A 13851-nucleotide genomic window follows, 5' to 3' on the forward strand; every position below is an offset into this window, starting at 1 on the left:
TATGGAGGTTCTTTTAGTCACCACAACTAGTAGCCTAGAGTAAAAAACTTCATCCTGAAAGGAGACTGGAACCCAGGTCTCCCAAGTCTGAGTGATACTCTATTCACTGCATCAAACTGGTTTTGGTATTTGAAGCACTCATTTGAAGTCAACATTCCAGAGCTCAACATCCTGGAGCATCCCACCTATATGATATATTCCACTAAATACTAGTTTTATATAGAATGCGGTGATAACTACCCTGCTACATACCACATCAATTCTACAAGCACCTTTGGATGTTGAATTACAAATGCAAGCTTAACTCCTGAATTCCTGAAAGACCAGAACATAGTTTATCTCTATAACAGCCTAAAAACACAAGCACTGAATGGCTTCTTTGTTGCTAATAACAACATGAAAGTCATTAATGTATATAGGAGCAAACCCTATGGTTTGGGTGCATTTTAATCACACATACGAAGAAGAGGGTTTTGTTCACTTTGTGCTACAGGAAGACTGTTCTGGCAATATCTACACACCAGTCAGAAGAATAAGGACCAGCAGACTACATTTTTCTCAACACCACATCCCTTATATCCTAACCTCCATTGCCAGCCATCCCATACAAGACATAGTGTGAGTATGTGTGCGAGAGAGAGAAGAATTGATACCTTGGGGTCAGGCAGCAATTTTCCACAGGCCAATTTGGCTAGGGATCCTGGAGGTGTTTTGCTATCTTCTGGGCATGGAGCAGGGGTCACTGGGGCAGCCGGGGGAGGGGGGATCATTGTGAATTTCCTACATTGTGCAGGGGGTTGAACTAGATGACCCTAGAGATCCCCTTTCAACCCTATGATTCTAAGAAATAGCCAACTGTTTGCCACAGTCGCTTTTTGGGTAGGAATACCAACTTAAATGAGTCTTAAGCATGCCTGCTGAAGCCAGGAGGAAGGGCAGCTGAGTTCAAGAGAACTTTGCTCTAGAATAAGTGTAGTATGAAGCACAACTTAAGTTCAATAAGAGTTAACCCCAAATAAGCACACACAACTTTGCATCATTAAACAAACTTTTCGCGAAACCTTCTCGATACTGCCCCTCCCTCCATCCTACAGGAAAACAAACTGACAAAAATGGAAAGAGGTCGCGCATGTAATAAGTAACAAAGCCTTAAGATCCCCTTTTGGAGAATGAGAGCAGATCATCACTCCATCGATTAATTCTGCAGCTTTATAAACTGAACGCACTTTCCCGCGTAAACGGTAAAGGTAGTCCTCTGTGCAAGCACCGAGTCATTGGCGACCCATGAGGGACGTCTCCCGCGTACGCTAAGAAATAGCATCAGGACCCTCTTAGGTACACCAAAGCTACGGAGCCCCGCTCGCTGGTTAGGTGCCACACGGCTCACCTTGGCATTGGGGTCCTTTCTGGCGATCCTATGTTGCCTGTTGACCTGCCCGGTCCACCCCCTCCCTTGCCAGGGCTGAATTCCCTCGGTTCAGCTCGCCACAAATTCAAACACTAACTCTCACTTTTCTACGACCTCTGATTGGCTCCTATATGTTAAACGTCACAAGCGCGACCACACTGGTGAAGGTTGTAGATATATTTTGACCTAAACGAGGATCCGTCAGTTGAATCTGTGAGGTCTCGCGGGAGGGGGAAGAGTGGGCGGGTTGCCTTGCGGTGACTGGAAGTCGCTCGGCGGGAAGGAGTGTATTTCGCTGGTCAATATAAGGCTTTTCCGACTGAGGGAAAGGCGGGGGATTTGTTGCAAGTGTTTGGGATGGACGTGATGGTTTCCCTAAAGCTGCCAGCTTTGGGAAGCATGCTCTTGTTGCCGTAGTGTACCTGATTCTATACTCTAGTTACCCCTTCGTGCTCATGATGTAGACAGAGGCACTTGGATTTTCTTGCAGTTCAGAAGCAAACCCTAATTTCATTTAATTGGCTCCAAGTGCACGATGCAAGGCATAATTTTGAATCTCATTACCTAAAACGAGCCCTGTTGCGTTCGGCGTATGCGCCTGAGGAGACGCAGCAGAATGACAGCCCAGCTGCTTTAAACAGCCTGGTTTTGAGCCTATAAATTCCTGACGTCAAGTGACGTGCGGACTGGGCGTGTTCGTAGCCGTGAGTGATTTAATTTAAACTTTGTTTCAAGTAGTCCCCGTGTGGGCTTTTCCATGCCGAAGCTGAAAAAGCGCCCGGCTGCAAGTAAAATAACTTCGGTATTTTAGATTATTGCGTAGAAGGGTCTTGGTTTCTCGTGCGTGCAAACAGCTCACCGACATTTTTTAAAGAGACCAAAAAAAAACCCAAAAAACTTGGAGAGACTGTTAGAGCGTACCCCATTTTCTTCTGGCCCCGCAACGCTTCTCCCCGGCCGTTCCTGTAGGGAAGTGCTTCCGGAAACCGCAGAGTGAAAATTTGGGGGTTTTGTCGTTATTCTGTGACTGATTACGCTGAGCAATTGTGGGTCTGTGACGGGGAAGAAAAGGATTTGTGCAGGGGATGGGGTTAGATGTAGCTGCTCCTCTAACTTGTGTGAGCAGAGGATATAACGGTTACAAGGAATAAAATATGAACTCCCACTCTGGGACGGCTTGCTTCTCTAGTGTCAGTCATCAGAGGATCCTGGTCCCTTTCTCTGCACAGATCTACCTTTTAGAGTTGTGTCTTAACGCTCAACAGGGTTGCGGATAGTCTGTTCAGGTTTGCTGGTTGCGGGTGGTGTTTGTGTTAGAGAAATATGAAGAGCAAGAAAACGCAACTCTTCCTCTCAACCCCACAAAACCTCGTAACAAAAACCCACAACAACCATAAAAAAAAATACCTAAATGGGGAAAGCACACAGATCCCTGTTAGAATTGTGTGGGTTGCGGAAGGGTATGCGACAGTTATTCTGATTATAATGGTTATCCCCCTTAATTACTGCATCATAATAAGAGTATGTTCAGGGACTTTCATTACTACGAGTTGAAGAATTTTATTTCAACACGTCACGCAGACAACCGCCAGGCAACTTTATTACTATTTAGATGCCTGTGATCGTTGGCTAGTGTTTACTAATAACACGTAATTTTCTTTTGGGGTTATCTATCTCGGTGCTCGAGAGAGCAGTGAGAAGAAAGGATGGAAGAACAAAATGCTTTGAGAAAGAAGCTGGGGTGGGCTGTGTAAGAGAACAACGACGGGAGGAAAAAAATGTGAAGGCGGGAAGTCCTGTCATTACATTTTCTAGAGAATTGGTGCAGCCAGCTGTTTATGAACGTTTACTCAGAATAGGGTTGCCACCTCCAACTTGGGAAATTCCTGGAGATCTGGGGGGGGGGCTGCAACCTGAAGAAAGTGGGATTTGGAGAGCGAAAGGACCTTGGCATGGCATAATTCCATAGATTCTACCCCCAAAGTAGCCATTTTCTCCAGGTGAACTGATTTTTGTGGCCTCCAGTTGTAATTTTTTTTTTGTGGCCTCCAGTTGTAATTCCGGGAGATCTCCAGCCGCTACCTGGAGGCTGGCAACCCTAACTCAGAAGCCAGTTCCTTAGAGTTCGATAAGATTCATTCTGAAGTAACCCTGCACGGTCAAGGTAGCCGCCCCTAATGAGTGCAAGGGAACCGCGAAAGGGAGTGAGTAAGGCGCGGGGCTGGCACTTCTCGTCCACACTCAGAGGAAAAGCTCAAAACGCTGGGTAGTTGCTTTCCTTGAAAGAGGCGCCGAGCTCTCCAGCGGAACTCAAAGCAAGGGCGCCTTGTTCTGGGGAGGAAGGCCATTAGCAACCCACCTGGCGCTGCAGGCGCCAACAAGAAACGCAGAAGGGGGGCAGCGGCCTCACGAAGCATTCGCCTCGCACTGCCTCTGAGTGGCCCAAACTGCCGGAGGACGGGGGTGTACGAGCAAACGGGCAAGGAGGAAAGGCTCGTCGAATTCTCCTGATTTAAGAAGGTGAAATGCTTTTTTACATTGTCCACAAATGCTCTTGTCCCTCACCGTCTCACGACGAGTCCTGGTTGGTAAGGAAGTGGTGGTCAGGTATTTTCCACTGAATACTTTTGGACATGTATCCTTCTTTCTCTACATCCAAGCGAAGGCTTTGGCTTTTTGAAGCGTGGTAAGGGAAGATGCAAAATAAGAATAATAAACCTAGTTGAAAAATACCTGGAGGATGCGAGGAAAGGACGACAAATGAAATGTCAAAATAGCCCTTAAACCAAAAGAACCAATTTACCCCCTCATATTAGTATTATTATGCTATTGTTTGTGTGACACAAGTATAAAATATGCACTTGATAATCTAGGAAAGCAGAGGGACTAAAGTAGAACAGAAGTGGACTGAAACTCCAAAAGTACAGAGAGATGTAAGGAATTTTGCAGCCTTGATCCTGCGGCTACTGCTGCTGAAGAAAGCTAAAAATACAGAATGGAAAATGATTGTACTGAAGAAATGATTCTAGTATATATGGTGCTGGACCACAGCTGAAGTAAGGATGTGGGAAATCATACACACACAAAAACTTTTACCATCAAGTTGCAGCCAGCTTATGACAACTCTATTGGGTTTTCAAACCAAGCAATATTCAGAGGCGGTTTGCCATTGCTTGCCTCTATATAGCAACTCTAGACTTCCTTGGTCAGCTCCCATCCCAAGTATTAACCATGGCTGACCCTACTTAGCTTCTGAGATTGGAGTACCCTGGGCTATCCAGGTCGGGGCAAAGAAGAGTGTGCCAGAATCACAACCAACTCATGACAACCCCTGCTCTGGGGTGTTCCAGGCAAGAGACAAGCAGAGGTGGCTTGCAACTACCTTCCTTTGCATGGCACTCACCAGTTTTCTTAGTGGTCTTCCCAACAAAGAACTACCCTGCTTATTTTCCAAGTTCTGACAAGTTTGGGCCTAAGCTGGGCTATTCAGGCCATTTAACTAGCCAGTTAAATTATCATTCACTACTGCTAAATTATTACTCACTACTGCATTATCCTGTTACTTTATTATTAATAGTCTCTTTACGCTCCAGAGATAGTTTGAGGTGTGTAGCCATGTTGATCTGGAGTCAGAGGGCAAGATCCAGGTCCAATAGTACTATAAAGACCAACTAGATTTCCAGAGAGTGAGGTTTCAAGAGTCAAAGCTCCCTTCTGAAGATCATTATCTGATAAAGAGAGCTTTGACTCTTGAAAGTTCATACCTTGGAAGTCTAGTTGGTATTTCCCCTTACTTCTTCTCTGTTCAGGGCAAAGGGTTGGAACTAACTGTAATTCTTCTGTTTCTCAGATGATAATAAATCCCTTAATTGTTTCTGATAGCATAGTATAATACCTTCTTGACTATGTTTCAGGCAACATCCAATTGAAGCGAACATAGTAGTAGCTAGGAGAATGTGGTGTATGTACAATAGATATGCTGCATAGAAAAAAACATGTCAGATCCTTGAAATATATGTTTTGATGCATTTAAAAATAAGTAATGACCTTTGACCCAAAAGGTAGTATCGTGGGAAGATGAGCATTATAGCCTGGGAAATTTAAAAGTATATGGTGTCTCATCCCTAGAATAACAAGATACCCTGCTTACTTGAAAGGAAAACTAAGGGAAACGAGGGGGCAGTCATATATTCACATGCAAGTTAATATGCAATAATTAGGAAAGAACCCTTTGTGCATAGCCCTTTTTAAAGGGGAATTGACTTACATTCAGGGTTGTTTTCCTTTTAGGTTGTATGTAGGCCATAGGTATTCATGAGAAACATAGTTTAAATATATCTAAAAAAATTATTTTTATTTGGAAAGAAAACCAGCCTCATACACAATATAAATAAAAGTATTATAATAGTAAGAATTCTACATGTAACCATCCATAGAAGGTTTCCAAATAATAAAAATTAGGTCCATCTGCACTTGTTGTCTATATGGCTTATGTTAGAATGTGAAGTTGTAAGGTCCTCTGTCCATTGACTTATGAGTAGTGGTCACGTGTCTCCAGTATTGTGATTTGTCTAGCTATTTGATTAATTGAACAAAATCTGCATTAATGCTCTCGGGAGAAAATATATCACAGTGTGTATTTCCTAATGAATAGTTCTGATAATGTCCACACATCACTTATCTTGGAATGTTGATTCCTAGAAATATTAAGTATATGATTAGTTGAATTTTAACAAGTTGATTGTTGATATATCCTTGGTTCTGGACAAATAGGCAGTTTTAAATATTTCACTATGGTGCACAGTAAATAGAGTCAAAACGATTATATTATACCTAGAATTATATATGGTTTACATTCAGTTCCTTTTCATATGCCTTGCAGATATATTCATAAAATTAATACTTTATTTTAGAAATTTATGTGGGGCTCCTTACCACCTTAGATTTCTCTAAAGAGGATACAATTTCCATTTAATGAAAGGAGTTGGCTTTCCTTATCTTAGGTTATGTTATTATATATTAGCTGTTAATTTGTATTAATTAATGGGACTGGTCCTCTGAGGTGGATTATCCATCTTGGGCTCTTTTGGAGGCTTCTTGTTTGATCCTCCTCTTTCAATGGAGTGCATTAGGGTCTACTCATGCTAAAATGGTTTCTGTTCATCCTGCAGTTTCTGCAGTTAGAGAACTGTGATACATAGTGGCATGACAATATCAATTTTCAAATGCAAAATTAACGTTATGGGCCAATCCAGATTTAAAAATAGGGGGGGGGGAATCTTTTCTATGGAAGGCTTAGACGTATAGGAGGATTTTTCCTTTGGATCAATTGATAAGCTATGATGATGAGTTTTTGTCATTTTCTCAGCTCTAGGTATAACTTATCAGCTTGCGTTGAATGACAATATTGTCATATCCAAATATTCCCCTGAAGCATTGAATGTTTCAGAGTCTGCCCTTCTTCTGAAAATTCTTATTGAACCTATGCAAAAAAAAATCTTCAATATTTGTTTATAAATATTTGATGTTGGTTAATAAATATAACAGGCAGAGTCTCAAGAATGAGTGGAATAAGAAGTTAGATCTCCCAGTTTTGCTAAAGCAGAGGGCTAAGGCCTTAAATGCTATGTTACTTATATGGATTTTAAGCTGCAACTTATTCGGCAGATATCATTTGTAGGGTGTATTGGATACCATGGTGCCTTTTTAGTAATGGACTAAGTACAGTGTCTGTTGCTGGCTCTAGCCTACAGTGCATGTTTTTAAACATATACTTTGGCCATATCCATTTATTCAATCTGTTTGGGAGGAAGTTATTATCCATATTGATTTTGTATTAGAATACCCATTGATTTTTGAGGCTGTTTATATAGTTTTAAACTACCAACCCAGAACCTAACTAATGGTCAGTGAAAATGGAACCTCTGAGCCCTTACTGTAGCTTAAAGATATTTACAACACAGTTTAAACAGTTAATGATAGTTCAGTTATCATCTGTATTATAAATCTTTATAAGATTGAGGCAACGTATGTTACATATTTTTCTGCCAAAAAACTAAATAACTTGCCTTGTGTGTACCAAGGGCATGGGAGCAAGGCTTGTAAGATGGTTTCCCCCTCTAGCTGAACAAAGCCTAAGGGATAACAGTTTGCCTAAGGCCACCCAGTGATCTTCATAACAGAATAGAGCTTTGAAGCCATGTTTCTGGCATCTGAGGCTCATGTTCTCTGCACTTCATGATGCTTAATTCCCTTTACATGTAATGTTAGTCTTTTTATCACCAATTTTCATTGGTATCTGCAGTATAGTGTCATCTTTCTATGACAGTTTGTAAAACAACAAGTACTATTGCTTCTTGATGGTTTTCCTTTCATTAAGCCATGTTGAAGATACTAATTTAGATTTCTGATGTTTATTCCCAGGTTGACTTCTACAATATGAATCGACTTCCAGATTTAGGCAAACTCTGCAACAGATTTACTTACTATAGTTTAATTAGATCTAGCCCAAATTGCTTAAATATATGGGTCAGAAACATACACTCTTCATTAGCAAATGAATGTGGAGCTGAAGAAAAATCAGTCAATGTTTATGCTGATGAAAAGTTACACTGCGGTGTAGTCAACGAACAATGTCATCGTCAACTTCATATTCCTGTTATGGTTAAAGAAGTTGTTAATCTTTTAGAGCTGCAGCAAGGACAGGTAAGTTGGAGTTTCTTATGGAATTAATGTACATTAATAATAGTTGTTGTTCTTTACTGTTCTGAGATTATTAGTATAGAGAAAATAATATACTGTAATTTGAAAAGCCTATTCTACTAAATTGATTTGTGGTTTGGATTAAGGTATTATGTTTACATGATCTGACTTTTAATATTTATATAATCCTTCTGTATGGAATGTCAGTACTGCAATATTGCATTATATGGTGACTGTGACACTATAAAATTCACGTTTATAACTTGAAAGTAACACAGAAAGTCTGATTTCAAATAGAGCTCCTTTGTCAAAAGGAACGTGAAGTGGAAAATTATAGTGCAGTCCTAAGCACACTTACACTCTTCTAAGTCCATTGATATCAACAGGCTTAGAAAGGTGTAACTTTGTTTAGGATTCCACTGTTAGGTTAGATCTTTTCGTTAAGTTGGGAGATTATTTAAAGATTCCATAAATAGAAGCTAAGAATTCTACATGTTAGGAAAGCCCATAGTCTGTCATGGATTGAGAGCAGGACAAATATTTTCATCTTGGGAAGAGTGGACATTTATATGGAGATGGACTGGTGCTTATGAGATGGCTGGACTTGGAGATCCCATCTCAGCCAGATAGACATGGTTTTCACAACCCAGAGTGAAACCCTTGAGCCCTTCTGATGTTTAACCACCTGTCTATTGGCTACTAAGTTCTGGTGGGCTGCTGGAGACAGAACCCAGATTGGCTGCAACCTTTCTACCCATTGGAAAGAGAATAGAAAATAAGCTTTTCTTTCTTTGTGTGGATAAGTGTGACTGAAGGAGCATGTCCACGGGAATGACAGCAGTAGTACTCTTCTTATGCATATACCATCGGCTATCCCAGGTGGGATGGGGTAAGAGATATTAGGTACTGTAGTTTTATAAGTTAGCTTGGAAATCTGTCTCATTTTCTTTTTTAGTCTCTGCATCTTTAGTTCCTATAGCCTATATACTCTAGAGCAGAGGTTATTAACCTATTTTGTGCCATGGTCCCCTTTGGCAGTCTGGTGAAGCCTATGCACCCCTTCTCAGAATAATTGTTTTTAAGTGCATACAATAAAGTACATAATTTAAATTAGATTAATTTAAATAAAGAAGTAATTTTTTCCCATCCAAGTTCACGGATCCCCTGAAATCTAAGAACCCCTGCTCTAGAGATATGCTAGTCAAATAAAGTTGTATTTATTTAAGAGATTGCTTTGATTCCTACCTGCATGCCTTGCTGTGGCTAATGTTACTGAAACAACCCTGTTTGATGTTCCTCCTGGCACCAAATTAATGAGGGAGCAAAGATCAGAAAGTCATGGTGGTGGCTACTGAAGGGGAAGTTTCCCAAATCTTTTGAGAGAGAAAGCTGGGAGCAGTGAGAGATCCCTGTTGGGAAGACTGGCTTTCCCTCAACCAACATAACTCGTTAGAGAGCCAATATGATTAATGAAGCAGTAAAAGGCAGATTATAACATGAAATTCTTACTCATATGAGGACAGAAAAGAAGACCTTTACCTTTGACCAAATAAATACTGATAAGGCATTTGAGGAACACATTGCTAAATCAAGACAAACTATTGAATATGTCAGAAGCAGAAATACAGCTATGAAGGTAGATGTCCCATTAAGTTAAAAGTATAAAAGAATTGCTAAAGGAAGATAGGGAGAAGTTTGGTTTTTTCATTATGTCACTGTCATGTCTGAGCCCCATCCATGCCAATGCTAATGCTGACCTGTTGTTCTAAATCAATGTTCGTCTACAGTCTTCGATGCAAGCACACACTGGGACTGTGCAGCCCCAGGCCAGCCGCCGAAAAGGATTTTTCAAGCTCTCAGACAGTAGAGGGCGCTCTCGCACCACAACACGCATGCGCGACAGTTCCCGCCGCGTGCCGTGTTGCTGGGTGGAGCGATCCCTCTTCCCTCAGTTCCTTTCTTTTCGCCGCTGTGAAAGGTTCTTCTCCTCTGTTCTCTGTATCTTTATTCTACAGTATGTCTCAAAAAGCTATTTTCAAGAAGTGTTTGCAATGCAACACTAGAATGCCGCACTCCGATGGGGATCAACTCTGTCTACTCTGCTTAGGAGAAGGGCACAATATCGGGGCCTGCCAACATTGTAAGAGCTTCACCCCAAAGGCTAGAAATGACCGTGCTGCGCGTTTGAAGGCAGCACTTTGGGAACGATCCCTTACAGGCTCGGCAAAACTGTCTGCTAAACTACCTTCAGATAGAAAGCCCAAACAGCATTCCGACGCGAATCCCTCCACGTCGAGGGTGAGTACTCCGGATCCATCTCGGAACCTACCACCGGTTCCACCTGGCCCTTCTTTGAATGCTGCATCGGTTCCATCAAGACCGCTGGAACCTACTTTGGATGCAAAGAAACATCGGTCTCCTAAGAATAAAGAGCAGGGATCCCATTCAAAGAAACACCACTCCTCTGAGGGAGGGCACTTGGGAGAACCCTCCGTAAAGAAGTCGAAATCAAAGACCAAACATCATCACCGTCACCGGTCTGTTAGTTCTACCCCCTCTCTTGTTGTGGAAGGGGATACCCTACAGGATCTTCATACACCATATCCACCGCCTACTCCCTTATTACAACGAGAGATAGAGGACTTCAGCCCATCCGAAGAATTCCAACATTTTTCACCGGAACCAGTTCAAAACCCGTTTCCTCCTACGGTGGTCCCTAATAATACACCATGTTCAAAACCGATGGTACCACTTCAGTTGGGTACTTATACCCAAATGCCCAGCACCTCGGTGTCATGGCCTTTAATGTCTTTCCGGACGCAAGCCCCGAGCTGGCAAGAATTCTTGACATGGATTCCATCGGCTCCGATGCTTCCTTCGGTTCCACTACACCCAGTTCCATTGATGTCGGGTTTTCAATTGGTTCTGATACCTTCGTTTCAGTCTTCTTCTAGGCTACCAGTTCCTATCCAGACCGTTCCATACCAGGCATCTACTGCGCCTTCAGTTTCATCTCATCCCGTTTCCTCCTACGTTTCCTCCTACGGTGGTCCCTAATAATACACCATGTTCAAAACCGATGGTACCACTTCAGTTGGGTACTTATACCCAAATGCCCAGCACCTCGGTGTCATGGCCTTTAATGTCTTTCCGGACGCAAGCCCCGAGCTGGCAAGAATTCTTGACATGGATTCCATCGGCTCCGATGCTTCCTTCGGTTCCACTACACCCGGTTCCATTGATGTCGGGTTTTCAATTGGTTCTGATACCTTCGTTTCAGTCTTCTTCTAGGCTACCAGTTCCGATCCAGACCGTTCCATACCAGGCATCTACTGCGCCTTCAGTTTCATCTCATCGCTTCGATGCACGGTCTTCTCAACTTGCTGAATCTGATGGAGAGGACGAGGTACACTCCTGTTCAGATGTGACTTTTGAATTGGTCTCAGACCCCTCCTCTGAGGAGACAGTGGGGGATATTGCTTCACCCTCTCCAACTGAGGATGCTCGCCTATTCTCTGAACAAATGCTGAGGATGGCCAGAGCCCTTGACTTTGACATTGCATCTGAGACTCCTAAACCCAAGAGCAAGGTGCTGTAGGAACTATACAACAACTCCCCAACTTCAGTGGCTTTTCCGGTTGTGGAAGACATGTTGGATATCGCACTAAGTGTCTGGGAGAAGCCTGCCTCCTCTCCTGTGACGTCCAGGAAGGTTGAGACCAGCTACAAGCTCCAACAAAAGAATTGTGGATTTCTTTTTACCCATCCATGTCCCTCCTCTCTCATCACAGAAGAGGTGCAGTCCAAACACCGTTATGGCTCCCATTCCTCCCCTGTTGATAAGGAGGGGTGTAAAGTGGATACTTTGGGCTGGAAAATTTATTCCTCAGCCGCCCTGGAATTTAGGATTGCTAACTATCAGGCCATTATGGGCTCATATAGCCTCTTTTTGTGGGAACAACTTTCCAACTACCCTGGGGACCTCATGGAGGAAAAGAAGACCCTTATCAGGGCCCTCCAAGGCGAAGCCACCAAGTTGGCCAAACAACAGATGTCGGCAGGTCAACATTCAGTTGACTGTTCGACATGGGTAATGGCTTCGGCAATAGTCCTCAGACGTCATTCTTGGCTCAGCTCACTGCATTACCCCAGGAGAAGAGGAGCAAAATAGAGGATTTCCCCTTTGAAGGGGGATCCCTCTTCTTGGAGCGGACGGATGAATCGTTGCAGCAAATGAAGAAGAATCAGCAAACAGCACGCTCACTGGGGGTGATTGCACCTCAACAACAGCAGCAGCAGTATGCTCAAAAGTTCCGTTATCAGAACAGAGCTAAATTTAACTACCGCCAGAGGTATCCTTACCAGCACTATCAACACCGCACTTACCCTAACTACTCTCGTGCAAACACCAAGAGACCCTACAAATCTAGGCCTCGTCAACAGCGTGCTCAATTCCCTAAATCAACACAGGGGCAAAAGCAACTTTTCTGACTGACCGCCCCCTTACAGGCCTCACCTCAGTTTGGGAGTAGATTAGCCTCCTTTTACCAGGCCTGGGCTGCAATTAGTGTGGACTCTTGGGTCCTCAAGATTGTTCAACAAGGTTATCGTCTGAGGTTTATGGAGTTACCCATGTTATCCCTGCCCTCTAATGTTTCCACATGTTCCATAGAAGTTCTCACCCCTGTTATTGAGGAGCTGTTCTCCAAAGGGGCGATACAGCGAGTACCCACTGGGGACTCTTTATTTGATTTTTATTCAAGATATTTCTTTGTTGAGAAAAAGGATGGTGGCCTTCTCCCCATTTTAGACTTGCATAATTTGAATGTTTTCATTAAAGTTGAGAAATTCAGGATGCTGACTCTTGCTGGTATTTTACAGTATTTAGAACCAGACACCTGGTTCGCTGTGTTAGATTTAAAGGACACTTAGTTCCATATAGCCATCCATGCTAAACACAGGAAGTATCTCAGATTCTCCTTTAAGGGAGAGATCTTTCAGTACACAGTACTCCCTTTTGGCCTGTTCTCTGCCCCACGTACCTTCACGAAGTGCATGGCTGTAGTGGTAGCTCATCTTAGAACCAGGGAATGTTGTGTTTAACCCTACCTTGATGGTTGGCTCCTAGTAGCACACTCGAGGGACTCCCTCCAGGACCAGATTTTGCTCACGGTTCAGATGGTATCTTCCCTGGGCCTAGTAGTTAACTGGAAGAAATCTTCCCTTATCCTCACCCAAGTGATTCAGTTCATTGGTACTACCTTAGATGCCACCCAGGGCAAGGCTTTTCTACCCCAGTCTAGGGCTAGAACAATACAGTCATTGGTTACCAAGATGTACAGGAATAGGTTCCAACCTGCTATAGAGATCCAGAGACTTCTAGGATATATGGCTCCCACTACAAGTGTTATACCCTTTGCCCGCTGTCCACCCTCCCGCCGGGAGACATCGACCCGCCCGGCGGCCCCCCCACCACGGACTTACCGGGCTGGGAGAGCCCAGTGGAGGCTCCGCGGCCGCCTCGCTGGTGAGCTGCGTCTCTGTGCCGCCGGCAAGCCGGGCAGCCGCGGCCCAGGAGGAGGCTCTGGCTGCTGGCCTGTGGAGGGCGCTGCCACCGCAGCAGGCCCTGGCGTAGGCCACGGGAGCGGCACCGAAGGCCCTGAGAGCCCGGCCTGCCCTTCTGTGGGCCGTCCCAGCGGAGCCCTTGCCCGGGCCGGGCTCGACGACGGGCTGGGATGCCG

General features: G+C 43.7%; 2 protein-coding genes across 3 annotated transcripts in view; one reads left to right on the plus strand and one right to left on the minus strand.

The window, feature by feature from the left end:
• KIF18A (kinesin family member 18A) overlaps window positions 1–1459 on the minus strand; it is a 141460-nt gene extending 140001 nt beyond the window's left edge. The window contains exon 1 of the mRNA XM_054972147.1: window positions 1388–1459. The gene's annotated coding sequence lies outside the window, so the exon portion shown is untranslated. The remainder of the gene's footprint in view (window positions 1–1387) is intronic.
• Window positions 1460–2040: 581 nt separating this feature from the next.
• METTL15 (methyltransferase like 15) overlaps window positions 2041–13851 on the plus strand; it is a 347029-nt gene continuing 335218 nt past the window's right edge. The window contains exons 1-2 of one of the 2 annotated variants that reach the window (XM_054972078.1): window positions 2041–2112; window positions 7832–8113. In XM_054972078.1, coding sequence (XP_054828053.1) covers window positions 7847–8113 — 267 coding nt within the window. In that variant the 5' untranslated portion in view covers window positions 2041–2112; window positions 7832–7846. Of the gene's footprint in view, window positions 2113–3779; window positions 3929–7831; window positions 8114–13851 lie in introns of those variants that run through there. The other variant, XM_054972077.1, reaches the window with a different exon arrangement.

This window comes from Eublepharis macularius, chromosome 2, assembly GCF_028583425.1.
Source record: "Eublepharis macularius isolate TG4126 chromosome 2, MPM_Emac_v1.0, whole genome shotgun sequence".
NCBI lineage: Eukaryota > Metazoa > Chordata > Lepidosauria > Squamata > Eublepharidae > Eublepharis > Eublepharis macularius.